General features: G+C 41.2%; 1 protein-coding gene across 1 annotated transcript in view; it reads right to left on the minus strand.

Annotated features, from left to right (window-relative positions):
* Positions 1–5,708: 5,708 nt before the first annotated feature.
* Positions 5,709–14,947, minus strand: part of PGGT1B (protein geranylgeranyltransferase type I subunit beta) — a 34,422-nt gene continuing 25,183 nt past the window's right edge. Inside the window, 5 exon segments of the mRNA XM_003643102.6 lie at positions 5,709–6,275; positions 6,278–6,409; positions 10,021–10,129; positions 11,955–12,139; positions 13,207–13,252. Of these exon segments, the coding sequence (XP_003643150.1) occupies positions 6,220–6,275; positions 6,278–6,409; positions 10,021–10,129; positions 11,955–12,139; positions 13,207–13,252 (528 nt within the window). The 3' untranslated portion in view covers positions 5,709–6,219.

Below are 14,947 nucleotides of genomic sequence, written 5' to 3' on the forward strand. Positions count from 1 at the left end.
CAGCTGCCTGCACGATGCCATTTCAGCGTGCCACGGCTTGTTTCTTCCTCTTGCAGTCTCAGGTTGCCACAGCAGCAGCTGCCTGAGGTCTGGTGGCAAAGGGCAGAGCACCCAGCCCACTGCTCTCCATGAGTGAGCGGGTAGGGGGCACGCCGTGCTTCGCTTCTGGTATCGGGTGGCCTGTGGAGCACATCACCCCTGGACAGTGAAAACATGTCAAAGGGTGTTTTATAACAGTATAGCATATCCCTTTGAGGCTGAATTTCCTGAGCTTATGGATATGGTAGTAATGCTATACCAGGCTCTCTCTGCAGGTTGCTCACTGAAACAATATACCCTTTCTTTCTCAAGAAATGGGACTCATGAATAGCTACCAGGCCTTTCTGCTACTAGATACTGTAGAATTACATATATCAGATGGCTCATTAATCACATAGCTTGTTATTGGGACAGAGGCAGGTTTTCAGCATTTCCCACACTGCTTTTCTGCAAATGGATTAGGAGTAAAGAGTCAGATACACAGGGGACCATCACTCACTTCCTAGGCCATGCTTCGTAGTTTAACTCCATGCAAGGTATTTTCTTGCTCTGATCTAACTCTAGATCACTAAATGGCACTTGTGCAGGACACTTTTCCACTGTCATTTTGGGGGGTAGAAGTGTGGTCAGAGCCAGGGAGGCTTGCAGGGCCCACACCAGCTGTGGCCCAAGCAGCTGCTGTACAATGGCTGTATGGCAGTATCGATGTGAACTTCCTGATAATAAACAGAACTCAGCAGCAAATAAACCCAGATTGTTCTGATCAGTAACGAGAGGCTGTGCAAAAAGCTGAGAAATGTACAGCCCTTCCTGCTCACCACTACAGCCCTTCATGCAGTGGCCTGCTGCACTAGGGCCTGCTTGGCCAGAGGCAGGGCTGCAGCTTGAGATACGCAGCACCCAGTACCCCAGCAGGCTGCCATGTGCTTCTGTCAGGCCATGAATTGCACAAGTTGGTATAGTTTTATACAGTGTCATGCAGAAGCACAACTCTTACCTTGGCACACTGATATGGAAAGCAAAGTGTAAAGGAACTGTATGTTTCTTGGCTTTTGAGTTCCATTGGTTCTCCCAGGACAGCAGTGACAGCTCTAGATTTTCTGGTTGATCTCTTCCATCTAAGTTTTTACTTCTGAATACATCTGTGCAGCAAAGCCTGATGCTTTTTTTTTTCCCCCTCCCCTGGGATTGTGAAGTATTATTTTCCCATCTCCATAATACAGATGATCCACTCAAACATGCATCCTCAGTCGCAGTCCTCAGAAGGGCCTTTTCCCACCATACACCTACACGCTACACCAGACTTTATTGGTCACCATGCCTTGAGGGATTCTGCCTAACACAGGCACACAGGAAGGGCTGATACCAGTAATTCATTGCTGAGGAGAGAAGGGGCACTTCTTTTATAGTAGAGCCACAGAATCACCAGGATTGGAAAACACCTCCAAGATCATTCAATCCAACCACCCACCTACCACCAGTATTTCCCACTAAACCATGCCCCTTGGTACCACATCTAAAAGCATCTTCTGCACCTTCACAGCTTCATTGCCTTTCTCAGGACGTGCTCCAGGGCCTTGGTGTCTTTCTTGTATTGAGTGGCCCAAAATTGAACACAATACTCGAGGTGCAGCTTCACCAAAGCTGAGTGCAGAGGGATGATCACCTCTACTAGGCGTTTACCCCTTCCCCCTGCATACCTAGTTTAAAGCCCTTTCAGCGAGCCCTACCAGCTCCTGGGCTAGGATCCATTTCCCCCTTTAAGAGAGGTGAAACCCACCCGCAGGCATCAGGCCAGGCACTGAGTTAAACTGCTCCATCAGCTAACCACCCCAATGCCCTGATGTCCCTTCTGATAGTCCTCAGGCTTCTCTCAGCGACTTCATCACTGCCAGCCTGAGCTATCCGTAATGGATAACAACCAGAGGGCTGAACCAGACTAGGGAGTCTCCTGGTAATGTCCCTAAGTAATGAATTCATGGGGGAAATGGATCTGTGCAGATGCACTGCCATCTCACAGGGCTCAACTGTCACAGACAGTTGTCACAAACCAGAGCAGGAGAGAGAGCAGCAAAGGAGATATCATAAATAGTGGAAAAGGGTGCCAGTGTTTGTTATTGACTGCTTCATTGTGTGTTTGGAAATCACAAAGAAAACAACAAATAAACCCCACAGAAAACACATTTCCAAGCATGCATGCTTCAGGTAAGGACTGCGGCCCGCTTTAATTCCCCTGGAAGCGTCCAGAGGCCTACACACAAATCAGGCCACAACAAACAGGTTCCGTGCAAGCAGTTTGTGAGTTGTATGAAAATAGCTTTCTTCCATAAAGCGTGGCATTGATGGGAACGGTTACTAGCAGATGAAAATCTGCCATGCACGACACCCTTAATGGTTGGAGTGGTTCGACTGAGTTTTGCATTCCTCATTCTGATGGATGCTGGCAAAACCAAGATCACCCAACACGTAACACTGAATATAGCTCACCAACAGCAACGAGCCACACCAGATACTGAGGCATCTCCAAGGCTACGTCTGGTGGAAAGAAGAGACAGTCTCACCCTGCAGTGCAAAAGCATCAGGGCTTCTGCGTAAGGTTTATTGATCCCAAAGATAGGCAAGTTAATATTCATCAGTTTAATAGACAGGTACTCACATTACCGGAGATGGCATGCCAGGAGAGCCTCTGCCAAGTGCTCACTGCCAGTGGCAGCCGGCCAGTGCACAGCTTCTTGGTGCTGTGGCCATCTATATAACAGAAGGAAGCAATTAAGCATCACCTATCAAGATAAGCAAGATCATTCAAAGAGAATAAGGGTACTTGGTTAGAGCTGCAGAGCACTTCCTCACGAATGAGTTTCTTCCAGCTACATGCAGATGTTCCAGGCAGTTTGCTTGTGTTCTAGGGATAACACAAACCCCTCCTCATGGGCTAGCTGCCTGCTCAGGCTGTGGTCTGTATTTTTGCACGTGCACTGCTAGCCTTTACTTCACATTTCCCTTTACTTCTGGCCGCAGGTGCTCTGGCTAAGGCAAATGCAGTAATATTAAAAGGAGAATTTCAAATTCACAGCGTTTTGGAGGCAGACTTTTTGTTCTCCTGTGCTCAGCAAAGGGCAGCTCTTGACTTGTGTTCAGCCCTTTGTCACTTCCTATATCTGTATCTATATAACCTATAAATATCTCTGTATCTACCTATATACATCCCTTGATACAGGTACAGAGCTAGAAGTGAAAACCTGTCTGATTCTCTCTCTACTGTCCCATATGACACTGGTACAACCCTACGTGCTCCTGAGAAGAAGCTCTGTAAGGAATATAGGTCAAGTATGTAGACTGCTATAAATATTTAATGTATTGAGTATGCTATTACATATTTATAAAGAATCAGCTAAAGTATGTAATGATGCATGCTATGAATAAATAATACAATTGCCATTTCTGCTACAACACTTAATCGTGTTTGACAACATAAAGGGAATTTCAGTTTTATCTACAGTTTTAACAAATATTAAAACACTTGAGTATTAATTACTGGTCTTAGTGGTTTAGGTAGTTCATCTAATTAAATCAGAGACAAGGAAATTGGGTGAAGAAAGGGGTAAGATGAGCCCTACTGACATCTGGCTCTGTGGTGCAGCAGCCTGGCAGGGGGAGGATTCCCTCTGGTGCAGCTGCAGTGCACTGCTCCCACCAAGTCACAGCTGCTTTCCTTTGCTGGGAAGGAGTGTCCAACAAGGCACATGTGGGTTGCTCTGCAGAGGGTGGCTGCTTCCAGAGGCTTCCTCAAGACAAACTCTTCTCCCACCTGTTAGAAACGTTGCATTATTTTCTACCTTTCTACTGTTTTAATTTAGAGCAGGGATGGATTAAAAAAGAAATGTGAGAAAAAGAGGACATTCATCTGATCATGACTGAGGTCTTCTGTTGCCAGCATTTGCAGCGCACAGATCTTCAGCAGAGCAGCTGACATCACAGCACATTTTGCAGGCAGAAAAGGCTTCCTTTACTATGCCCCTGCTTGCTCCTGATAAGGCTAGTGTCAGGAAGCTCCTCCAGCCAACCACATGCAAAAGCACAGGAAAACCCAGTGGCTGCCCTGGAAAGCCTTGCAGCTGAACAGTCCTACCAGCTAAACCATCCTTCACGTGAGTTTACAGACTGAAGGGGAGAAACAAAGAGAGATTAAGTAGAACGAAAGAACTTTCTTATTGGTAAAAATACAGCCTAGAAGGGTTCTGCAGAATCCACCAAACTGCACCAGAGCTGCATAAGCTGTGTGTCTATAGGTTGTTCTTGGATGCTGGTCCAATCCAACATGAAACAATGCCCCTGATAAAAACCATGTACCTTCCCTGGGCAGCAGGTTTATACAGATGCCTCTCAGTGTGATGCTCCTCCATGACGAAGCTGAAGTTAAAGGAGGCTTTATAATAATGGTATAATAAGCAGTACAAAGGCTGTGTTCAAAATTAAAATGTAATTTTGTTAAAGAAGCCTATTTTTGTGAGGTATGGACATAATTCAAAGAAAGTTACTAAATGAAGACTCACGGAGAGTTTAACACCAAACAAATACAGCTCTTTGCTTAGAAAAATCTCCAGATTACCCCAAGGTAGCAAATTTCAACAGCATTTCAGCATATTTAGCTTTCCGAGCAGTGTAACTACCATTCCCACTAGCACCGAGGTAACAAACAGTAAAAGATGTGCCTTATCTTTAAGGCATTTTCATTTCAAGTTGTGTTTTTGTGGATTCCTTGTAAAATGATAAGGATACTCCCCCACAGGGCAGAGCCTGTGTAACACGTGCTATAGAGAAAGGGAGAGATCTGGATGGAAACTCAGCAACGGCCCTTGCAGAAGTAGCTGCATGAAGGCCTCCAGGCTGTCTTACAGGGGTATTTCAACGCTGGCACTGCTAGCTCACTGCTGTTTAAACCAAGCAGAGTCCTGGTCCTCAACACCCAGACTCTGGTTATTGCTGCTAAGAGTTCACAGTAAGGAAGCCACCTTCACACACATACACACAACCACAACTGCCAAAACACAAGCCTCTGCATACTGCCCCTTTCTTTTAATTCCCTTTTAATTCCCTGGGATCATGCTCATCCTTCAGTTACCTACAATTACCACTTTTTGTCTTCCAAAGTGTAGAGTTGGTACCTACAGATGAATGCTTTAAAGGCTGGTCTAACACTACAGTTACCAAAGAAGGCATTTCACCACTGCTTCAGAAACCAAGCAGTAGTGTGGGATTTTTGCTGCCTTAGGGGAGTGCAACTGGAGGTTTTCATGTTCTGTGCTCTTTGATGCTGCATGGGCAGTTCTTCAGCCACGACATGTGACTGGCTTGCAAAAAAAAACCCCACTACTGTCGAGATCTACAGCTCAGCAGAAAAAAATAGTTTTTCTTGCTTCACAAGGCAACAGGTCCTTGACATTTAATAAATTCAGAAAAGAATTAGACAAATAGAGACCAGGAAGACATAAACTCAACAACTACAGCTCGTGCCATGTTTCAGTACACCACGCTCTCATTAATATCCCATGAAGACAGAATTTCAAATGAAGGCATTTGGGCTAACAATCCATCACATCCATGCAGCAGGCACTCACGAGAATTGTAAAACTCATTCAGTAAGGCCACACAACTTTACAAGTCCAGAATATTGAATAAAATAATTTTATTTGTATTTATTTGATTTTTTTTTTTAACAAAGTTTATGGAATCTGAAAGTAGACAGTAAAAGGTAACTCTTAACTGAGATTTAATATGGGAGATTCTCTACCCAAAAATATGTAAGACATTAAAATCAAAAAGATCCCCAAGGTTTTGTGCTATACTGCATGATATGTAAACAGATTTTGAAAATACTTTCCTATTATATATTTTGACACAGTATGCACAAGTTTTAAAAAATAAAATAAAAATGAATTTTAATTGCCTCAAGGAATTTCTTAGACATAAAGCCATTTGAAGAGCCATTTACAGTCTGTGGTGACAAACTCCTGTGTCATCAAAGTATCTCCTTTTTTTCCACAATGAAGGCAATTCCCTATCAAAGCGATGCCAGCAACACAGACCTGATTGCATGACTCCAGCACTTAAAAGAGCACATTGGTTATACATGGCTTTTAACCTTGGGCTACAATTATGCTACCAGAACTAAATCTGAGTCTAAATCAGTCGTGTAGCGATGTGCACGTCGTCTGAACACTGCTTACAGTCCTTGTTTTCCACATCTGGTGAAGGTGGTGAAGGCGCTCGGAGGTTCTTGTGCTTACATTCAGGGCAGGATGAACTTTACAGATACCAGCTTCTCCGATTAACGACAAGCCACAGATCCCAAAGTAGGCATGCAGAGCATCTGAAAGCAGGACAGATAATGAAATATAAAAGCATGTGCCTTTCTGGTTCTAGCAGTCAAGTGTTCCTGGAATTCAGCACCGCTGAATAATCACAGACAAGGAAAACATATAGGTGCTATGTTCTACATGTGAGATCTGACATAAGAAACAATTTCTGCTCAAACTCTCCAGCATGAACTCACGCTATACAATCTCTAAGATAGGGATGTTTTAATTTAGAGCAATTTTTGCCCACTACCTAATTTCTTCCTATTGCTCAGACCAAAAAACAAAACAATTTGGAGAGCTAGAAACAATTTCCTTCAACAGAGCAACTGTTTTTTCCCAAACACGACAGAGCTTTTTGACTGACTACGTAGTGGACTGTTGACTAAAAAGAACATCAAAAGCAGCAAAAGCTGTCAAACAGCAAGACTTTGAAATACACTATACAGAATATTTAAATATATATATAAATATATCGAATATACAAGCCATCACTTCACCTATCTTCATGAGCAAATACCCTTAAGACAGAAATTAAAGTTGCTTGATAACTGACCGTGCAGTTGAGTATGTCAGACAGGGAGAACTTGGCTTCAGGAGGTGCAGTATATTAACCCCTGCAGACAGCTGCACTGATATGCACTAAAAACCACAGACAAAGCTAACAGCTGCATATGGCTGTTTGTTTAATCACAAAGTTCAACAGCTGTGCAAATCCATAGCAACCTAATACTTGTTGGTCCTACGAAAAACACCTTTATGAAGTCTGTGTACTCATCTGTTTCAAGCTATAAAGGAGCAATGCTTTTCAAGGATGAAATACGTTCAGTCTAAGTGTCCTATTTCATAAGCAACTCACAAGTAAAGAAAACATCATGAAACTTTGCAGCTGCTCAGCTGCAGTTACAACACTGCGTAACAGCAAAGCACGGTGCTGTGCAAATCAGTACTTCTACGGAGCAAACCTCACTTCAGTGCTTTACTTCACTACTTCAGTAATTGTACACACTCATTTTCATCTTTCTGCTCTCTTGTTTTAACGTTAAACCATTTCATCCTTCTCCTGCAACAGTTCTAATTCACACAGGCTTCCAGTTCTCCTATACTGTTTATCATTTACAGAAAACAACTGAGATGCACGAGAGTTGCTGCACAACTGCCCAGGTTCATGCAGCAGTATATGTATTAAAATAAAAGCTTAATAAATCTAGTCATGATTTACACCTAAGTCAGAAGTACTAAGAATCAAATCAAATATTTTAGCTATGTGTTCTAGCTCCTTGATCTGGGCAAGCAGCTAAACATCACACAGCTGCTCTCTCTCTTTTCATCCTCCACTGCCTGTGTGATGGTGGATGAGAAAAGGAAGAGCAGAAATGAGAAGACTCCTCGGCTGAGATGAAGATATCAGTAGACAAAGCAAAAGTAGACTTTGCTTCACATTCCAGCAAAGTAAAACTTGGCCTTCACTCACTATTTCCCATTGGTAGGTAGATGCCCAGCCACTCCCCAGAGAGCTGCCAGGAGTCATCACACATAAAGGTTACGTGGAAGACAAATGTATAAGTCATGCAGTTTCCCCTTCCTCTTTTATGGCTGAACATGACATTGTGCTGCATGGGATATCTTTTTAATCAGCTGCAGTTACCTGTCCTGGCTGTGCCCCCTCCCAGCCCCACACACTGGTCAGAGCAGTGTGGGACACTGCCCCACAAAGACACGTTCAGCTGAGTTTATCAGTAAATAAAGAACAAAACGCTGCAAGTGTTCAGTTCTGTTTTGAAGTATGAATCTCCTGACAAAGCCAACACCCATGCCTCCTCTACAGAACAGCAATAACACCACCATAGGGATATTCCAAAGGTTTATCAGACAGAAACCTTTCCTATGTTTGACAAACATAGAGATCATTATAAAGATAACAGTTATGTTCTGGTTCACATTGCTTTTTTCTGACAACGGAGCTTTGAACAACAGCAGTGCTGCACAGCACAGATGCCTGTGTTAGTAAAGTTTGAAATCTTGGTTGTGGAAAACATACAAACATTCAAACAGACAGCCTGCCTTTCAGTTACTAGGCTGCAGGAAAATCAGTTGTGTATATGACATTGAAATTCCAGACACGTAGAAACAAAGCTTGCAATGCTGCATTTATGCTCATTCTTCAGTTAAGAGATGCACTAACATTTTATTCTTTCTTCCAAAACATGCACATGGGCTTATGACACCATCTGCCTGATGAAGGAATCTCGCAATAAACACACTTCTTTTCTTCCCTTGGAAAAGATCCTATAGCATTTAAATTCAGTAGTACCAAGCAAAAATCAATAAAAAACAAAAGTTCCCTGAAGATACACAATTTTTACAAGGCATACCTTGTATAAATTGTCAGAGCTACAAAAAAATTTGAATGCCAGCAGAACTTCTGTACATTCATAGAGCAAATCCTTAGTACCCCAGTTCAACCCTCCTGTTCCCTTTCTGTTGGGCAGTCAACACATTCAAGTTCAAAAGCAGATTGCTCTGATGAGAAAAGGTAAGAGACAGCAAAAGCTTGCTGGAAACAACAAGTGTTCAGGCAGGAATGTCACATTAATGAATGACAAGCAGAAATATTTCCTCCAAGTGATACTGACTGGTCTACATACAGCAGAGCTTTAAAAATAGGTGGATGTCAGGAAACCCGAGATGGTTTTCAAGGGAGCAGAGGGTGCCCATCCATCACAAGAACTGTTGTTGGCATTGGTCCACCCCAATGAATTCTCAACCATTGCTCAAAATGAAATGATGAAAGGATGAAACATCTCTGTGCAGATTCTAAGTGGCCTCATCCCTTGTTTTGACTACGTTTTTATCTGGCTCATTGACCTCACACACTTCATTATCTTCCTTGTACAAAATGGCACCAAACATTACTTGATCAAGTTTCACAACTTTGTGATGCCCTTATTGAACTCTAGCATCTTTTGAAATTACTACAAATTACTTTCAAATTATTTCAAAACACTTTAGCATCTTTCCAGGCTTTTCGTTACTTGAAATTGCCCTCCTCCAAAATGATGACAATAATTAACTTTCAGGTATACTAGGTCCAATTTCTGTGCATAAGTGCTACTGAAAATAGCAATCCCAGAACCACAGAATTGCGGGGGTTGGAAGGGACCTCAAGAGATCATCAAGTCCAACTCCCCTGTAAAACAGGTTCCCTACAACAGGTCATACTTTGAGTAGATTATTTTAAAATATAGCTGCAACTTCTGAATAAACTTCAAAAGGATTACCTTATCAAGGAAATAAATGGTCTGAAATATTTTGCTTAAACCATTCATGAATTTATCCACTAAATAACATGTTATTTAAGTGGAACAGTTAAATATATATAGAAAGGCTTGTCCAGCTCTAAGCAGATAGTGACTCCTTCAGAAACAGTCTAAACAACCCCCTGCTTTTCCTTTAAATCATGAAAATCTTGTTATAATTCTTATTTTCTTTTTTTTTTTTTTTCCAATATAGTTTTTGAAGTAGACTGGAGAAAAGTCTTCCCTTACACCCCTCAGATGCCTGACTGCTGGAATGTACTTTCAGCCATAAATATGCTCATCATAATTTTGAAAAGCAAATTTACCTGGATGGCTATCTGGCCACTTGGCAAATCCACCAACAAGGCGATCTTGAGTTGAGAGGATGTAGTTTCTGTTTTTCTCAAAATTTGTGTATTGGAATAAGTTCAAGAGCTGAAAAGAAGTTAGAGAGCAAGATACCAAATCTTAGTGTATTATTAATATTAAAATACAGTGCCTATTTAAGGAGATATGGAGGGCAATATAGCATTAACTTGGTAAGCCTGTTTCCAAGATGGAAGATCTTTACAGATCTATTTATGTAATCATGCCAAAGATGAAACTCCTCCTTGAAAAGAAATTATATCATATTTAAGGATAAGAAACTGGAGATGCTTGTCAACAGCTAGCGGAACATGAGCCAGCAGTGTGCCTACATGGCCAAGAAGGCCAACAACATCACAGAACCATCACAGAATTGTCTGAGTTGGAAGGGACCTCTAAAGGCCATCTAGTCCAACTTCCTGCCAATGAACAAGGGCATCTACAGGAAGACCAGGTTGCTCCATCCAGCCTTACTCTGAATGTCTCCAAGGATGGGGCATCCACCACATCTCTGGGCAACCTATTCCAGTGCTTCATTACCATTATTGTAAAATATTTTTTTTCTTATATCCAATCTTTTATCTCCTTGTTTTACTTTGAAATAATTTCTCCTTGTCTAATCACAACAGACCCTGCTAAAGAGTCTGTCCCCTTCTTTCTTTTGGCCCCCCCTTTACATACTGAAAGGCCACTTTCCTGTCACATCAGAGCCTTCTCTTTTCCATACTGCACAGCCCCAGCTCTCTCAGCCTGTCCTCACAGGGGAGGTGTTCCATCCCTTGGTTTATTTTTGTGACCCTTCTCTGGACATGCTCTAACAGGTCTGTGTCTCTTCTGTACTGAGGATTCCATATCAGGATGCAGAGTAGACAAGCAGGATCACCTCCCTCGCCCTGTTGGCCATACTTCTTTTGATGCAGCCCAGGATATGGTTGTCTTTCTGGGCTGCAAGGGCATGTTGCTGGCTCATGTCCAGCTTCCCACCCACCAGTATCCCAGAGTCCTTTTTGGCGGGGCTGTACTCTACCCTTTAGTCTCCCAGGTTGCATTGATAGTAGGAGTTGTCTAAAACCAGATGCAAGACATTGCATTTGGCTTTGTTGAGCCTCATAATGTTCTCCTGGGCTCACTGCTCAACTTTATCTAGGTCTCTCTGGATGGCATCTTCTCCCTCATGGGGGTGAACAGGCACCATGACCTTTTCTCCAGTTGCCAGGGACTTCTAACTGCTCTGACTTTTCAGATATCATTAAGAGTGGCTTGATGACTATATCAGCCAATTCTCTTGGGATTCTGAGATACATCTTGTTGGGACACCCAGACTTTTCAATGTTCAGGTTCCTGAGGTAGTCATGAACCTGATTTTTGCTTCCAGTGGGAGGGATGTCACTCCCCAGTGCTTCTGTTCTAACCCATCTGCTAAAGGGGTGTGTGAAGAATAGCTGCCAATGGAAACTGAAGCAAAAAAATTGTTGAGTACATCAGCCTTCTCCTTGTCTGTTATGACCAGCCTGCATACTGCTCACTACTGGTGATATGCCTTCTTGGACTTTCCTTTTCTGCTTGACCTACCTATAGAAACCTCTCTTGTTTTTCGTTGCACTCCTTGCCAAGTCCAGCTCTAGCTGGGCCTTGGCCTTCCTGACCCCATCCCTACACAGTCTAGCAGAAAGAAAGAGTATTGGAACAAGCTGCTCAGGGAAGGATTGAAGTTACCATTCCTTGAGATGTTCAAAAAACATGTAGATGTGGCACTTAGGGACATGGTTTAGTTGCGCATGGAGGTTATGGGTTGATAGTTGGACTTCATGATCTCAGAAGTCTTTTCCAACCTTAATGATTCTACGAAATCAAAACAATTTCATAATTATCCTTTATTTCTTTTGTACACTACCTTCAATGTTGCTCCCACCCAAAAGGAATAGCAGGTGTCTACAGGTTTGTTGGGTCGTCCATGGTAGCCATTTTGTTGTCTCATTACACACCACCTTCCTATTCTACTTAGTTCTTTTTCTGAGAAAACTTCCTCCAGTTTACCCATCAAGCACAGCGATGCAATACCACAAAATGTAGAGCCACCTGTGAAGAAACAGTTGTTGCAATGTTTAGATATACAGATTTTCACAGAAGCCTGTGTAATCTCAATCAGAACTAAGCAGTAATTAGTAGAAATTGTTTCTAAGGAATTTTTTTTTTTTTTTGGAAAAAAAAAAATCCTGCAAGAAATTAGAAAAGAAACTCATGTTGTTTGTGTATCACTGTCCTCTGAGTCTGTTACCTGCAATGACAAAACTACAGCCTGGGAAGTAACATAACGCAAACTACTCTTGTAAGATTTGGGGCCCAGTGTTGCTTACATTGCTTTGGTGTTAGAAAATCCCAGCCACTCTACAGTAACCTCCATCTTGATGCTGAAACACAGCAATGGAAGCAATGCTATCACTAAATTCTACTGGAATTCAGTTCAACAACTAGGGGAATAACTTCGGTTTTTCAGCTTTCTCCTTTCTGTATGAAGAACTTTGTTTGCATTCTACAAAAGTTCAGTTCCAAGGATAAACCTAGAAACACTGGATAGACTTAATATCACATAAAAGTAAAAAGCTTATTTATCAGGAAGAGATAACTACTTCGTAGCACAGAAAACAACTTTGCTTGAAAATATCAGTCTCTTGGAAATTCCAATCTTCAGAGCTACCATCTGCTTACAAAACTTAAATGTTGCTTCAAGATTTGGGGCCACAATCTGTCACAGGAAATGTTTCTGGGTTTTACTAATAGCTGCTGAAATTGGAGATTATCAGATGCAATGCATAGAATCTCTTACTGGTAAATCCACAGTCACAAGAGTACATGCAGGGAAGGTTTGCTCTGTCAGCAAGACATGAGAACTACAGGCAACATCTTTCAAGGTTCTTCATTCAGGTGAAAAATAATGGAACTGGTATAGGAAGAACCCATCTGGTCTGATACTAAGCAGAAACTAAGGGAAGGATGGTATTCTGAGGCATGTTTTGGATTTGCTCCTCTTCATCCCACTTCTTCAAAAGCAGAAAAGAAATAAAGGCATGACATAGCCTGAATTTCTTACAGCATTTCTCAAATCCCGTTTTAAAAAGAGGTGTAGAACATTTTGACATTCTTACCATGAGACTCCAGTCCTGCTCCTTGTGCCAGGCCGTTATCATAAGACTGAAGAAAAAATGGTAATGAACCAGTTACTCTAGAGAGAAATTACTTTGACGGATGAAGCAGTTTCTCAGTTTACTAGCAAAATCATCATCAGACTATAACTACCATTTAAAAATAGTTAAATTCAGAACCCATGCCTCAAAAACCTCTTAGCACAAGACAGTTAACTAATGTTTCAGCTGAATAAAGACAGCTTTTAAGACTTTAATTGAGCTCATTTTAGTTACAATGTATGTTAAAGGTCTGAAATGAATAAACATTTATTTGTCAAACAAAGCATGTCATGCAGATAATCACTAAACAAAAAAAGCAGAACGTCTTTTTGTCTTTATAAAAAGGGAAAACAGGTAAGTATTTCCAGTCAAAATTAAATGCATAAATGAAATCTGTCTTTAACTGAAAAGCTTTTAAAGCCTTTTCATTTTACAAGTGTTCATGCAATATTTAATAACCAATAAACTGTCATTGGACAAATACCAGACTTCTTAGAGGGAAGACAATTTAATCAACATTTTATGTTTAACTTTCAAAGTTAAATCAGACCTACTGGCCAATTAACGACTGGTTCATGTTCTGATTAAACAGATTACTTTTTTTTTTTTTTCTTTTGCCAAGTTCCAACTACAAATTTCTCATGTTTTCTTCAAGATGTTTAGCAGAGGCTAGGGGATACAGAACATCTTGACAGAGCGCTGCTGACTCCTGTAGTCATAGCTGAAGAACACTCAGCACTCTTTAGGTTTAATCTAAGACCTACTTTGCAGATCTGTTGTAAAAGATCCCTTTGGGGAAGAAAGAAGAAACAGAAATAGATGCAGAAGCTGCATGCATTAAAACTGTATTTCTTAGTTTTTGAGTAGTTGTTGCCAGTTTAATGAGCTAGAAAGACTAAAGCATAACAGACAACCTCAAACTGCAACTTCACCTTCCACAGTACGAACTAGTCAATTTTAAATAGTAACTACCAACATCTGAATGTTAAACACAGCACATAGTTACTTCAGACGCTTTGCAGTGCCTGTTGCAATGGCAATCCAAATATGCTTTCTTACCCCAGAGGCTCACTACTTGCTGAACAAAGGCAGCTTCAATAGCAAAACTATACTACGAAAGCTAATTAATACTACAAACAGTGACTGTAAGAGGAGGCCGTTTGCTTAATGTATACCAAAGTAATTAGCTCTGGAGAAAAAAACAAGACAGGGGCTGTAGGTTACTGCAACATGAAAGCTGCATAATAAAATAGTGCCCTTAGAAAATGCAGAAATCCAGTTCAGTACAGTTCTTACTCCACACTCTAAGCTTTCTCTCTAACAGCTACACAAATAGCTATTACATAATCATAATTAAATTATATCTACAGATATATACATGCATTTTCAGATGATGCTGTTATATACACTTAAAAATTCTTTCAATATCTCTACCAAATTTGAGGTAAAACAAGAAACTTTAAGAACTGGAGCATTTTAGAGTCCATTTCTGCTGGAGTTGTTCAAAATTTCAGTGTCTGAGTACCTACTCTTTTTTAATTGGTGATGCATCTGACTTTTGAATATTAAAGCCAAAACTGAAGCAAACTGATAAAGATTACGTTACTAAAACCTGACAATTCCAATACAAAGAAAAACAGATCCTTTTATTTCATTTCATTTTTCTCTCTGTAATCAGAACTGCATTAACACAAAAGATCTT

Source organism: Gallus gallus, chromosome Z, assembly GCF_016699485.2.
Source record: "Gallus gallus isolate bGalGal1 chromosome Z, bGalGal1.mat.broiler.GRCg7b, whole genome shotgun sequence".
Lineage (NCBI taxonomy): Eukaryota > Metazoa > Chordata > Aves > Galliformes > Phasianidae > Gallus > Gallus gallus.